At 43.3% G+C, this 13,020-nt stretch overlaps 1 protein-coding gene and 1 pseudogene across 1 annotated transcript; both read left to right on the plus strand.

Moving 5' to 3' along the window:
- The first annotated feature begins 6,105 nt into the window (after positions 1–6,105).
- On the plus strand, positions 6,106–7,599 carry LOC138907032 (uncharacterized). The gene is made up of 2 exons (XM_070196994.1): positions 6,106–6,847; positions 7,571–7,599. Exons 1-2 carry the CDS (start codon positions 6,106–6,108, stop codon positions 7,597–7,599), a joined length of 771 nt encoding a protein of 256 aa, XP_070053095.1.
- Positions 7,600–7,720: 121 nt separating this feature from the next.
- On the plus strand, positions 7,721–12,779 carry LOC138907033 (uncharacterized; annotated as a pseudogene).
- Positions 12,780–13,020: the final 241 nt, after the last annotated feature.

A 13,020-nucleotide genomic window follows, 5' to 3' on the forward strand; every position in this document is an offset into this window, starting at 1 on the left:
CCGGTTTCGGGCGGCCCGGGCTCACTCGGAAGGCGTGGGCTATAGAACACAAAAATATGAGAATCGGGCGAAATTCTAGTTTTTTGGCCGTAAAACGCAAACAAATGAGGAACGGTCATGGCAGGGCAGTGACTATGGTTCCTTAGGTCCTATTTGATGGCCAGAAAAATTTTAGGCGATCCGGGGGGCCCGGGCCCACTCGGATGGCATGGGCTGAATTCTACTTTTTTGGACGTAAAATGTAAAAAAAGAGGAATGGCCATGGTGGGGCGGTTACTATGGTTCTTTAGGCCGTATTTGATGGCCTAGAAAAAATTTAGGCAAACCGAGTCCGGTGGGGCCGACCCACTCGGAAGGCGTGGGCTATAGCACACGAAAATATGGGAATCAGGCAGAATTATAGTTTTTTGGCTATAAAATGCAAAGCAACGAGGAACGTTCATGGCGGGGCAGTGACTATGGTTCCTTAGGTCGTATTTTATGGCCCGGAAAATTTTTAGGCGATCGGGGTCCGGGGGCGTAGGCCCATTCAGAAGGCATGGGCTATAGCACACGAAAATATGGGGGTCGGGCAAAATTCTAGTTATTTGGCTGTAAATTGCAAAAAACTGAGGAAAGGTCATGGCGGGGTGGAGACTACGGTTCCTTAGGTCTTATTTGATGGCCCAGAAAAATTTTAGGCGATCCGGGTCCCGGGGGCCCTGCCCACTGGGAAGGCGTAGGCTATAGCACACGAAAATATGGGAATCGCACGAAATTCTAGCTCTTTGGCCGTAAAATGCAAAAAATGAGGAAAGGTCATGGCGGGGCGGTGACTATGGTTCATTAGGTCGTATTTTATGGCCCGGATAAATTTTAGGCGAATGGAGTCCGGGGGGCCGGGCCTAATCGGAAGGCGTGGGCTATAGCACACGAAAATATGGGAATCAGGCGAAATTCTAGTTTTTTGGCCGTAAAACTCAAAAAAATGAGGAACGGTCATAGCGGGGTGGTAACTATGGTTTCTTAGGTCTTATGTGATGTCTTGGAAAATATTTAGTCGATCCGGGGCAGGGGCCCGTGCCCACTCGGAAGACGCGGGCTATAGCACACGAAAATAAGGGAATCGGGCGTAATTCTAGTTTTTTGGCCGTTAAACACAACAAAATGAGGAACGATCATAATGGGGTGGTGACTATGCTTCCTTAGGTTTTATATGATGGCCCTGAAAAATTTTAGGCGATCAGGGTCCGGGGGGTCGGGGCCCACTCGGAAGGCGTGGGCTATACCACACGAAAATATGGGAATCGTGCGTAATTCTAGTTTTTTGGCCGCAAAACATAAAAAATGAGGAAAGGTCATGGCAGGGCGGTGACTATGGTTCATTAGGTTGTATTTGATGGTCCGGATAAATTTTAGGCGAACGGAGTCTGGGGGGCCAGGCCTAATCGGAAGGCGTGGGCTATAGCACACGAAAATATGGGGAATCAGGCGGAATTCTAGTATTTTGGCCGTAAAACTCAAAAAAAAGAGGAACAGTCATAGCGGGGTGGTGATTATGGCTCCTTAGGTCTTATGTGATGGCTTGGAAAATATTTAGTCGATCCGGGGCAGGGGCCCGTGCCCACTCGGAAAACGTGGGCTATAGCACACGAAAATATGGGAATCGTACGTAATTCTTGTTTTTTAGCCGTTAAACGCAACAAAATGAGGAACGATCATATTGGGGAAGTGACTATGCTTCCTTAGGTCGTATTCTATGGCCCGAATAAATTTTAGGCAATCCATGTCAGGGGGCCAAGGCCCACTTGGAAGGCGTGGGCTATAGCACACGAAAATATTGGAATCGGGCAAAATTCTAGTTTTTAGGCCGTCAAATGCAAAAAAAAAGGAACGATCATGGCGGGGCGATAACTATGGTTCCTTAGGTCGTATTTCATGGCCCGGAAAACTTTTTGGCGATCGGGGTTCGGGGGCCCAGGCCCACTCGGAAGGCATGGGCTATATAGCACACGAAAATATGGGAATGAGACGGAATTTAAGTTTTTTGGCCGTAACACGCAAAAAAATGAGGAACGGTCATGGCTGGGCGGTGACTATGGTTCCTTAGGTTGTATTTGATGGCCCAGAAATATTTAAGGTGATCCGGTTTCGGGCGGCCCGGGCTCACTCGGAAGGCGTGGGCTATAGAACACAAAAATATGGGAATCGGGCGGAATTCTATTTTTTGGCAATAAAACGCAAAACAAATGAGGAATGGTCATGGCGGGGCAGTGACTATGGTTCCTTAGGTCCTATTTGATGGCCCGAAAAATTTTAGGCGATCCGGGGGGCCCGGGCCCACCCGGATGGCATGGGCCGAATTCTACTTTTTTGGACGTAAAATGCAAAAAAAGAGGAATGGCCATGGTGGGGCGGTTACTATGGTTCTTTAGGCCGTATTTGATGGCCTAGAAAAATTTTAGGCGAACCGAGTCCGGGGGGCCGACCCACTCGGAAGGCGTGGGATATAGCACACGAAAATATGAGAATCAGGCGGAATTGTTGTTTTTTGGCCATAAAAAACAAAAAACTAGGAACAATCATGGCAGAGCGGTGACTATGGTTCCTTAGGTCATATTTGATGGCCCGAAAATTTTTTAGGCGATCTGGGTCTGGGGGACCGAGCCCACTTGGAAGGCGTGGGCTATAGCATACGAAAATATGGGAATCGGGCAGAATTATAGTTTTTTGGCTATAAAATGCAAAGCAACGAGGAACGTTCATGGCGGGGCAGTGACTATGGTTCCTTAGGTCGTATTTTATGGCCCGGAAAATTTTTAGGCGATCGGGGTCCGGGGGGCGTAGGCCCATTCAGAAGGCATGGGCTATAGCACACGAAAATATGTGGGTCGGGCAAAATTCTAGTTATTTGGCCGTAAATTGCAAAAAACTGAGGAAAGGTCATGGCGGGGTGGAGTCTATGGTTCCTTAGGTCTTATTTGATGGCCCAGAAAAATTTTAGGCGATGCGGGTCCAGGGGGCCCTGCCCACTGGGAAGGCGTAGGCTATAGCACACGAAAATATGGGAATCGCACGAAATTCTAGTTCTTTGGCCGTAAAATGCAAAAAATGAGGAAAGGTCATGGCGGGGCGGTGACTATGGTTCATTAGGTCGTATTTGATGGCCCGGATAAATTTTAGGTGAATGGAGTCCGGGGGGCCGGGCCTAATCGGAAGGCGTGGGCTATAGCACACGAAAATATGGGAATCAGTCGGAATTCTAGTTTTTCGGCCGTAAAACTCAAAAAAATGAGGAACGGTCATAGCGGGGTGGTGACTATGGTTCCTTAGGTCTTATGTGATGGCTTGGAAAATATTTAGTCAATCCGGGGCAAGGGCCCGTGCCCACTCGGAAGACGTGGGCTATAGCACACGAAAATATGGGAATCGGGCGTAATTCTAGTTTTTTGCCCTTAAACGCAACAAAATGAGGAACGATCATATTGGGGCGGTGACTATGCTTCCTTAGGTCTTATATGATGGCCCTGAAAAATTTTAGGCGATCAGGGTCCGGGGGGTCGGGGCCCACTCGGAAGACGTGGGCTATACCACACGAAAATATGGGAATCGTGCGGAATTCTAGTTTTTTGGCCGTAAAACACAAAAAATGAGGAAAGGTCATGGCGGGGCGGTGACTATGTGATAATCGGCTTAATGTATGTATATTTCTATATATTATGCCTCACATTTTGCTCATGTCTCGACGATTTGAAGTGTTTAATATGATTGTTTGTGCTAAAGTTTGGTATTTCTATGTGTAGGAATCATTCGGATGCAATTTGGGACGAAAGGGCGCGAATTGGAGCGAAATCGGAACAAAAATGCAGAAATGGAAGTTGAGAGCCACAGCCAGCGTGGGGCGCTCGCTGTGGCGCACTTTACAGAAGGAAAGAAGTTTGAGCACCAGGTCCAGCGCCCCACGCTGGCCTGGACGCTCACAACGGGAATTCTCCTTTTTTTACTAGGACTCGGTTATTTCGACCCCTAGATGCCCCCAACTCATATAAAAGCCAACAAAAACCTATTTTTGAAGGGAGGAAACGGATTGAAAGGAAGAGGAGAGGCACAAAACACTAAAAAGCGAGGATTTGATCAATTCTTCCATCCCTTCCCTAGTATTCATTGATTTTATGTTTGAAAATACAATTTTTGATGATTGTATAAACATGAGTGGCTAAGAACCCTATTGTTCTAGGGTCATGGGTATACATGAATGTTGATGTTTGAAGTTTAAATTGACGAAGTTGATTTTATCATATTGGGTTGTTTATTTAATTCTATTTTAAATTATTTTGCTGAGTAGCTAACAGTGAAATACTATCTACGAATCTATAGTTGAACTCGAAGGTGGGAGCTATAGATTGCATATAGAATTAAATAGAGTAAGTTCTTAAATCCGGGCATCGGGGAATGGATTCGCAATTAGGATAGACATATACCTAATTGCCTTACTTGGTTGCAATACAGGAATTGTAAATGCGTTCTTGTTAAACTTAATTCCATAGACATATAGGTATTAAGTTAGCTTGAATAGGCGAGTAAGGACTCGACAGATGCTTACGAGCAATATCAACCCTGTGAATCAACAATCCAGATAAATCAATTAGTTACTTTAACTTAAGAATGAAACATGATTGTTAAATAACCCGTGACCCTGGAATATTATCTCCCATTGATTGTTATTTAAAACTATTTAAGTGTTGTGTTGATTTCTGGTATTCCATTACTTGATAGTCTTTAGGTAGTAAATTAGACAATTATCTATTTTATAAGAAATCGCTTGAATCGATATGCTATTTGAGTTTGAATTAGTCAAAAGTTAATCATAAGTCCTCGTGGGAACGATACTCTATTCACTACTCTATTACTTGACGACCACGTATAATTGCGTGAGTGTGTTTGGTCCCAACAAGTTTTTGGCGCCGTTGCCGGGGACCTAGAAATTAGCTACTTGACTGAGTTAAGCTGTTAGTACTTATTTGTTCAAGTTTTAATTTTCATTTTGCCTTGTTTGTATTCACAGGTTCTTCTCTTGAATGCGGAGGAGTAGAAGTGCAAACAACCTACTTTCTTTTGATCCAGAAATTGATCGAACACATCATAGAGTGAGAAAGGAAGTCGAAGCTAGAACGAGAATAGAAAGAGAGTTTGACATCGTAGTTCAACCACAGCCAATAGAGATGGCAGGTAATGAAGAGCGTCCGGTGATTGAAGCCGCAAGGCCCAATCTTGCTAATATGACTCAGGCTATTGTGAAGCCTGATATCACTAGGCATTTTGAACTCAAACAGTACATGGTACAGCTGATTCAGTCCACAGGACAATATGTTGGTCTATCTCATGAGGACCCGCAGAGGCACATTCAGAACTTCTTGGAAATTACGGACACTTACAATTATCCGAACGTTTCCAAGGACTATGTCAGGCTGACACTATTTCCCTTTTCACTGTTGGGGGAAGCTAAGGAGTGGTTGCAAAAGGAGCCCGCGAACTCAATCCACACTTGGGATGATCTAGCAAGGAAATTCTTAATCAAGTTTTTCCCAACTAAGAAGACAAAGTCCCTGAGGAGCCAAATTCTTGGGTTCCAACAACGGGATGGCGAGACACTTCGTCAAGCTTGGGAAAGATACAAGAAGCTACTCAGAGACTGCCCGCATCATTGTCAGACTGATGAGGTATTGGGTCACACTTTTGTTGATGGGTTAGATGAAGCATCAAAAATAAATCTTGACTCAGTTTGTGGGGGGTAATTGCATGGAGAGGCCGTATAGTGAAATACAACTCTTGCTAAATAACTTCACTGCCAATGACCATAATTGGCAAGGAGAGGGAGATTCAAGAAGAGCAATTAAACAGAAGGCAGCCGGGTTAATTGAGCTTGATGATTTCTCCGCCATGAGAGCCGATATAGCAAAATTGGCAAATCAGATGAATAGAATGACAACGCAACAAACATAACAAATGCAACATGTACAACAGATGTCTATTTGTTGCGAACTATGTGGTGACAGTCATATGAGTGACATGTGCCCCACGAATCCTGAGTCTATATACTATGTGGGATAATAGAGTAGGGGTCCAATGAATCAGCATGTGCAATATGGGAATACCTACAATCCAAATTGGAAGAATCATCCTACCTTCTCATGGGGAGGAAATCAACAGAATCAGAACCAGTATAGGCCCCAAGGAAATTTCAATCAACCTCAGAGACCACCCCTACAAACAGAAGAGAGTACGAATGACTTGCTGAAGAAGTTGTTGCTTGATAATCAACAACTCAGGACCGATTTCAAAAATCTTGAGAGGCAAATGGGACAGTTAGCAGCAACTCAAAATACTAGACATGTAGGCGCGCTTCCCAGTGATACAGAGAAGAACCCTCAAGTTAATGCAGTTACACTCAGAAACGGGAGGGAACTAGAAGAAGTGCCAAAGAAGAGAAAGAACAGTCCTATACCTGAGAGGGAACTAATCCCTAAGGCAATACACGAGTCAAAGAAAAATGATGCAAGTTCAGAGCCAGTGGAGGCTGCAAGGCCACCACCACCTTTCCCTCAGAGATTGCAGAAAAAGAATGATGATCGCATGTTCAATAAATTTCTCTCCATGTTAAGCCAAGTGCAATTGAATATTCCGTTGGTGGATGTACTTTGTGAAATCCCAAAATATGCTAAGTACATAAAAGATATAGTGGCTCACAAGAGGAAATTGACTGAGTTCGAAACAGTTGCACTTACTGAGGAGTGTACTTCAAGGGTCCAAAACAAGCTTCCTCAAAAGCTTAAGGATCCTGGCAGCTTCACCATCCCTGTACAAATAGGTAATATTAACGTGGGTCGTGCCCTTTGTGATTTGGGGGCAAGCATAAATTTAATGCCCTTGTCATTATTTAAGCAATTGGGTCTGGGAGCTCCAAGACCAACCACTGTGATGTTGCAATTAGCTGATAGGTGCATAGCCTACCCTGAAGGAGTAATTGAAGATGTATTGCTGCAAATTGGGAAATTTATCTTCCCAGCTGACTTCATTATTCTTGATTTTGAGGCTGATGAACAAGTTCCAATCATATTGGGACGACCTCTCTTGGCTACTGGTGATGCAATAATTAAAGTGCGAGAGGGAAAAATGATTATGAGGGTGGACAACGAGGAAGCAGTTTTTAATGTATACAAAGCGAATCTAACTTCCCCGCCACTATGAGGAGCTCTCTATGATATCTGTTGTGGAGGTGGATGAGAAACTTCTTGACACGATTGTATATCTAGACGATTCTCTAGAAAAAGCAATCATGATGTTTGATAGCTTGGAGATTGATGATGAGGTTGAGGAGATGATGCATATCCTAGATGCATCATGTGCTTACATGCAAGGAATAAACCCGTTCGAGCCCCTGAATAGGCCAAGTGGCCCCCCTCCAAAGCCGTCAATTGAAGAAGCTCCAAAATTGGAGCTTAAACCCCTACCCCCTCACCTTCAATATGCTTATTTGGGAAGTTCTGACACTTTACATGTTATTGTTTCTTCTGACTTGTCTAAATTGTAGGAAGAAAAGTTGTTGAGAGTGCTACGTGAGCACAAGCGAGCAATTGGGTGGATGATGTCTGACATCAAAGGCATTAGTCCAGCTTTCTGCATGCATAAAATCCTCATGGAGGATGGACACAAGCAAAGTGTAGAGCAACAATGCCGCCTAAATCCAATCATGAAATAGGTGGTAAGAAAAGAAGTGATTAAGTGGCTTGATGCAGGTATTGTATTCCCAATCTCTGATAGCAAATGGATAAGCCCCGTTCAATGTGTGCCAAAGAAAGGGGGGATGACTGTAGTGGTTAATGAAAATAATAACTTAATTCCTACAAGAACTGTCACTGGGTGGAGAATTTGCATAGATTATAGAAAATTGAACAAAGCCACCCGAAAGGACCACTTCCCCCTCCCCTTTATTGACCAAATGCTTGATAGGTTAGCAGGACAGGAATACTACTGTTTCCTAGATGGTTATTCGGGGTATAATCAGATTGCTATATCCCCAGAGGACCAAGAAAAAACCACATTTACATGTCCCTATGGCACGTATGCTTTCAAGAGAATGCCCTTTGGTCTCTGTAATGCACCTGCGACTTTTCAAAGGTGTATGATGGCTATTTTTACTGACATGGTTGAAAGATTTGTAGAAGTATTCATGGATGATTTTTCTGTGTTTGGATGTTCTTTTGATAATTATTTAACGAACCTTGATAAAGTGCTAGCTAGGTGCGAAGAGACAAACCTGGTACTTAACTGGGAAAAGTTCCATTTCATGGTACGTGAAGGTATAGTTTTGGGGCACAAGGTGTCAAAAGATGGTTTACAGGTGGACAAAGCAAAGGTGGAGGCAATTGAAAAATTGCCCCCATCGACATCCGTCAAAGGCATTCACAGTTTCTTGGGCCATGCAGGTTTTTATCGTCGATTCATTAAAGATTTTTCAAAAATTTCTTCTCCATTATGCAGGCTTCTAGAGAAAGATGTCACCTTCAAGTTTGATGATGCATGTCTGAAAGCATTTGAGGAGCTGAAGGAGAGGTTGGTGACTGCACCAATTATCATCGCCCCAGATTGGGGACTGCCATATGAGTTGATGTGCGATGCAAGTGACATAGCAATCAGAGCTATTTTGGGGCAAAGAAGGGATAAAATATTTCACTCCATTTATTATGCGAGCAAAACTATGAATCCAGCTCAGATAAATTATACAGTTACTGAAAAAGAGTTGCTTGCAGTGGTATGGGCGTTTGACAAGTTCAGATCTTATCTAGTGGGAACCAAAGTTGTCGTCTACACAGATCATTCAGCTATCAGGTACTTGTTTGAAAAGAAAGATGCCAAGCCGAGGCTGATTCGTTGGGTCCTCCTCTTACAAGAATTTGACTTAGAGATCCGAGATCGAAAAGGGACAGAAAATCAAGTGGCTGATCACTTGTCCAGATTAGAAAGTCGGAACCATATGGCTGAAGGAGAGTCAATCAAAGAAACATTTCCTGATGAGCAGCTATTAGCAGTCACATCAGGTGAAGCCCCATGGTATGCGGATTATGTAAATTTTATTGCAAGTGGGGTGACACCACTAGAATTAACACCTGATAATAGAAGAAGATTCTTACATGATGTGAGGCTCTACATATGGGATGAGCCATTCTTATATAGGCAATGCGTAGATCAGTTGGTGCGAAGGTGTGTTCCTGAAGAAGAGATGTAAGCAATATTGCATAGCTGTCATGCTTCGCCATATAGAGGTCATCACGGTGGGGATAGAACCGCCCAAAAAGTGCTGCAATCAGGTTTCTATTGGCCAAAATTATTTAAGGATGCACATGCCTTTGTTAAAAATTGTGACAAATGCCAAAGAACCGGAACTATCACAAAGAAGCACGAGATGCCCTTGCACAATATTCTGATAGTAGAGCTTTTTTATGTTTGGGGGATTGATTTCATGGGACCATTCCCATACTCTAATGGTCACAGGTACATTTTGGTGGCGGTCGACTATGTTTCTAAGTGGGTAGAGGCCATTGCTCTGCCTACTAATGACGCAAAGGTAGTGGTAAGTTTTGTAAAGAAGCACATCTTCACGCGCTTTGGGACTCCAAGAGTGTTGATAAGCGACGAAGGAACTCACTTTTGTAACAAATTGCTGAATAATATTCTTGCAAAATATGGAGTTAAGCACAAAGTTTCCACTGCCTATCACCCCCAAACGAGTGGTCAAGTAGAAGTTTCAAACAGAGAGGTAAAGCAGATTCTGGAGAAAACAGTAAGTGGAAATAGAAAAGACTGGGCAGGAAAGCTGGACGATGCATTATGGGCATATCGAACTGCATACAAGACTCCCATAGGTACTTCTCCGTACAGGTTTGTTTATGGGAAAGCATGTCACTTGCCAGTCGAGCTTGAACATAAAGCTTATTGGGTGATCAAAAAGCTAAATATGGATATGGACTCAGCTGTTGAGAATAGGCTGCTGCAACTCAACGAGCTTGATGAGTTTCGATTGCATGCATATGAAAATGCCAAATTATATAAAGAAAAGACGAAGAGGTGGCATGACAAACACATTCAACATCGAGAGTTTGAGCCGGGTCAAGAAGTTCTTTTGTTCAATTCAAGGTTGAAGCTATTCCCTGGAAAGCTTAAGTCCCGTTGGGCAGGTCCTTTTGTTGTGGTAGGTGTGAGGCCTCACGGAGCAGTGGAACTACGTGATAAGAACTCAAGTGGTACCTTCTTGGTAAATGGCCAGAGAATAAAACATTATTGGGGTGGTGACATTGCACGTCACAAGACCTCAGTGAACTTAGCTGATGCTTAAACATGTGTTGAGTCATGCCGCGACGTTAAATTAGGCGCTCGTTGGGAGGCAACCCAATTCTTTTTTACCGCTTTCGCAGCATAGTTTTTTTTTTAATTAACAAAAAAAAAAAAAAATTTGCCGAAGTGAGCGCCTAGGCCAGCGCCCCACGCTGCCTGGGGTGCACTTTACAGTGTCCTCAATGCTCCAGCGCCAGCCCCAACGTGGGGCGCTGGGCTGGCGGTCCAGGTAAATTTTATTTTATTTTATTTTTAGTTTTCTTTATTTAATTAACAATACCCTACCCAATTACCCAATTACCCATATACACTAACATCCCAACCCATACCCAATAACCCAAACCCACTCCCCCACCTAAATATACACTCACAACCGAAAAACAAACCCCATTCTTCAACACTCACGCTTTCACCTTCTTCTTCCCCTTTTCTCTCAAAATTTCAATATTCTTCAATAAATCTTGCTCAATTCCATCTCAAGAATCTAAGGTATGTTCTTCTTCTTATCTCTTTTCTTGTATTTTGGAAGTTCTTAGAGTAGTGTAGTCTTATCTCCTTCCCCCCCCCTTTCTTCCAACACCCTAGGTTCTTAAACATATTTGGATGGTATGGTAGGTGGAATGATTATACACGAAAAATTGGTGCAAAACTTTGGTTGAGCATTTGTGATTGAAGTAGTAAACTATAATTCCCTCTACTTCATGTAAATTTGGGAGGCCCACCTTTGCCCACCATTGTTGAAATAGAAGAGCAAAATTAATGCCCACAAGGTGTTTTCTAAAAAGCTTAAGAGAGTAAATTTGAACACCGGTGAAGTCTAAGTAGCCGAGTGTAGTTATATATGAGTTTGGGTGAAGTGTGGGGTGTTGTGGGGGTATTATCTTTTGTTGTAAACTTTTGTAAGTGTAGTTAGTGTAGTAATGTAGATTTTAACTTTGTTATGTTTGCACTATAGTTAAGTTACGGCCATGATAGGCTAATTGAATTTTATGGCATAGGGAAGTCTAAGTACCTATAGCCTTGTGATGACACATTGGTGCACATTGGATCAATATTATGATTCGCTTATACATAACCTTCGGTTTTAAGTGTGGGGTCATCTTGCCTCTCACGATGACCTTAGGCAACGTCTCTTGATTCATTCTCATCTTTGTGTTTATCATGTGTAGGTTGCTATGGCTCGTGACGATGCCGCTAAAGGAAAAGGGGTGGGGAAATCCTCCACTACTGCTCCCCCTCAAGAGAAACGCAGGCAAGGTGAGAGCTCCTCCCGACAAGCCAAAGGAAAGCAACATGCTAGTGGGTCTGAAAGGCCACCACGGCCTCGAGTGGAACTTGTTCGGGAGGATGCCATCAAATGGCATGATGCTTTCGTTCCATATGGGCGATATGTATCTGAAATGGGGATAAATGTGAAAACTTTAGAACGGAACTTCCCAGATATACTTGCTACATTGAGTGCAAAGAAGATGGATAAGCTCCTCGAATGTCCGGGCCCGGCAAATCTCAGCATGGTAAGAGAGTTGTATGCTAACTGGAACGAGAAAAATGACATATCGTGGGTCAGAGGTCAGGAAATTCCAATGGATAGGGAAGCCTTATGTCAATTTTTAGGAGTGGATAGTCCTAATACACGAAGGCTTCGAAAGTTCGTCGAAAGTCCAAACTACCAAGCAATACGTCACACTCTTTGTGGCATTGATTCTAATGCAAGATGGACGCGAACTAAGGGCAATATTCACCTTGAAATGCTCCGTTTCGACTTCAACAAAACGGCCAAGGTTTGGCAAAATTTTTTGCAAGCTAGATTAATGCCCGTTGAACATACTACTGAGTGCACTCGAGCTCGAGTGTGTGTGATTTACTTTTTGATGACCGGACGCCCCATAAATGTGGGTGAGCTCATGCTTAGGGAAATGGCCCGCACCCGTTTTGGAGGAAGGATGAAAAGGTTTTTCTTCGGCAACACCTTAACACAATACATGCTCTCTCATGGGGTGCCCGAGTACCCTGGTTATGATGAGGTAGTGGAGGCACCCATAGCATTGTTAGACATCACATCCATGCTATAACCCACATCCAAGCTCACCCAAGCTGCTAGGAATGAGAGGGATGAAAATTTTAACAGGTATCTTTACAAATCCCTCAATGTTATTATGAGCAAGCTTGGGGTGTCAGATGGGGAGCGCGCGCAGATGCGAGGTGATCTCTCCAGTTCTTCCAAGGAGATGTTGGGCATAGCACCAGGCAGTCCCGTTCATCCATCTGAGGATGAAAACACTGACGAAGAATCTGATAATGCGGATGATGATGACGATATGGGACCAATGGCTTTGGTACCCTTTGGGGATGATGATGCGCACATTGCTGCCGCTGGTTGGCATCCTGATGAGGCAGACTCTGACTAACAGGGAGTTCTTTCTTTCCACCTTACTTTATTTTCGAATTTATTTAGCATTGGGGACTATGCTTTTTTTTTAAGTGTGGGGTGGAAGATTCTCTATTCTTTCTATAGTATTATATTAGAGTATTGTTAGTTTCTTATCTTTTTATAGTTAGCTAGCTTCTTATTTTTAATAGTATAGTTAGTAGAATTAATAGTGTAGATAGTAGTAGTAGTAATTTAAAAAAAAAATTGAAATTTGGTTT

The sequence above is a fragment of the Nicotiana tomentosiformis genome, chromosome 1 (assembly GCF_000390325.3).
Source record: "Nicotiana tomentosiformis chromosome 1, ASM39032v3, whole genome shotgun sequence".
NCBI classification, from domain to species: Eukaryota; Viridiplantae; Streptophyta; class Magnoliopsida; order Solanales; family Solanaceae; genus Nicotiana; species Nicotiana tomentosiformis.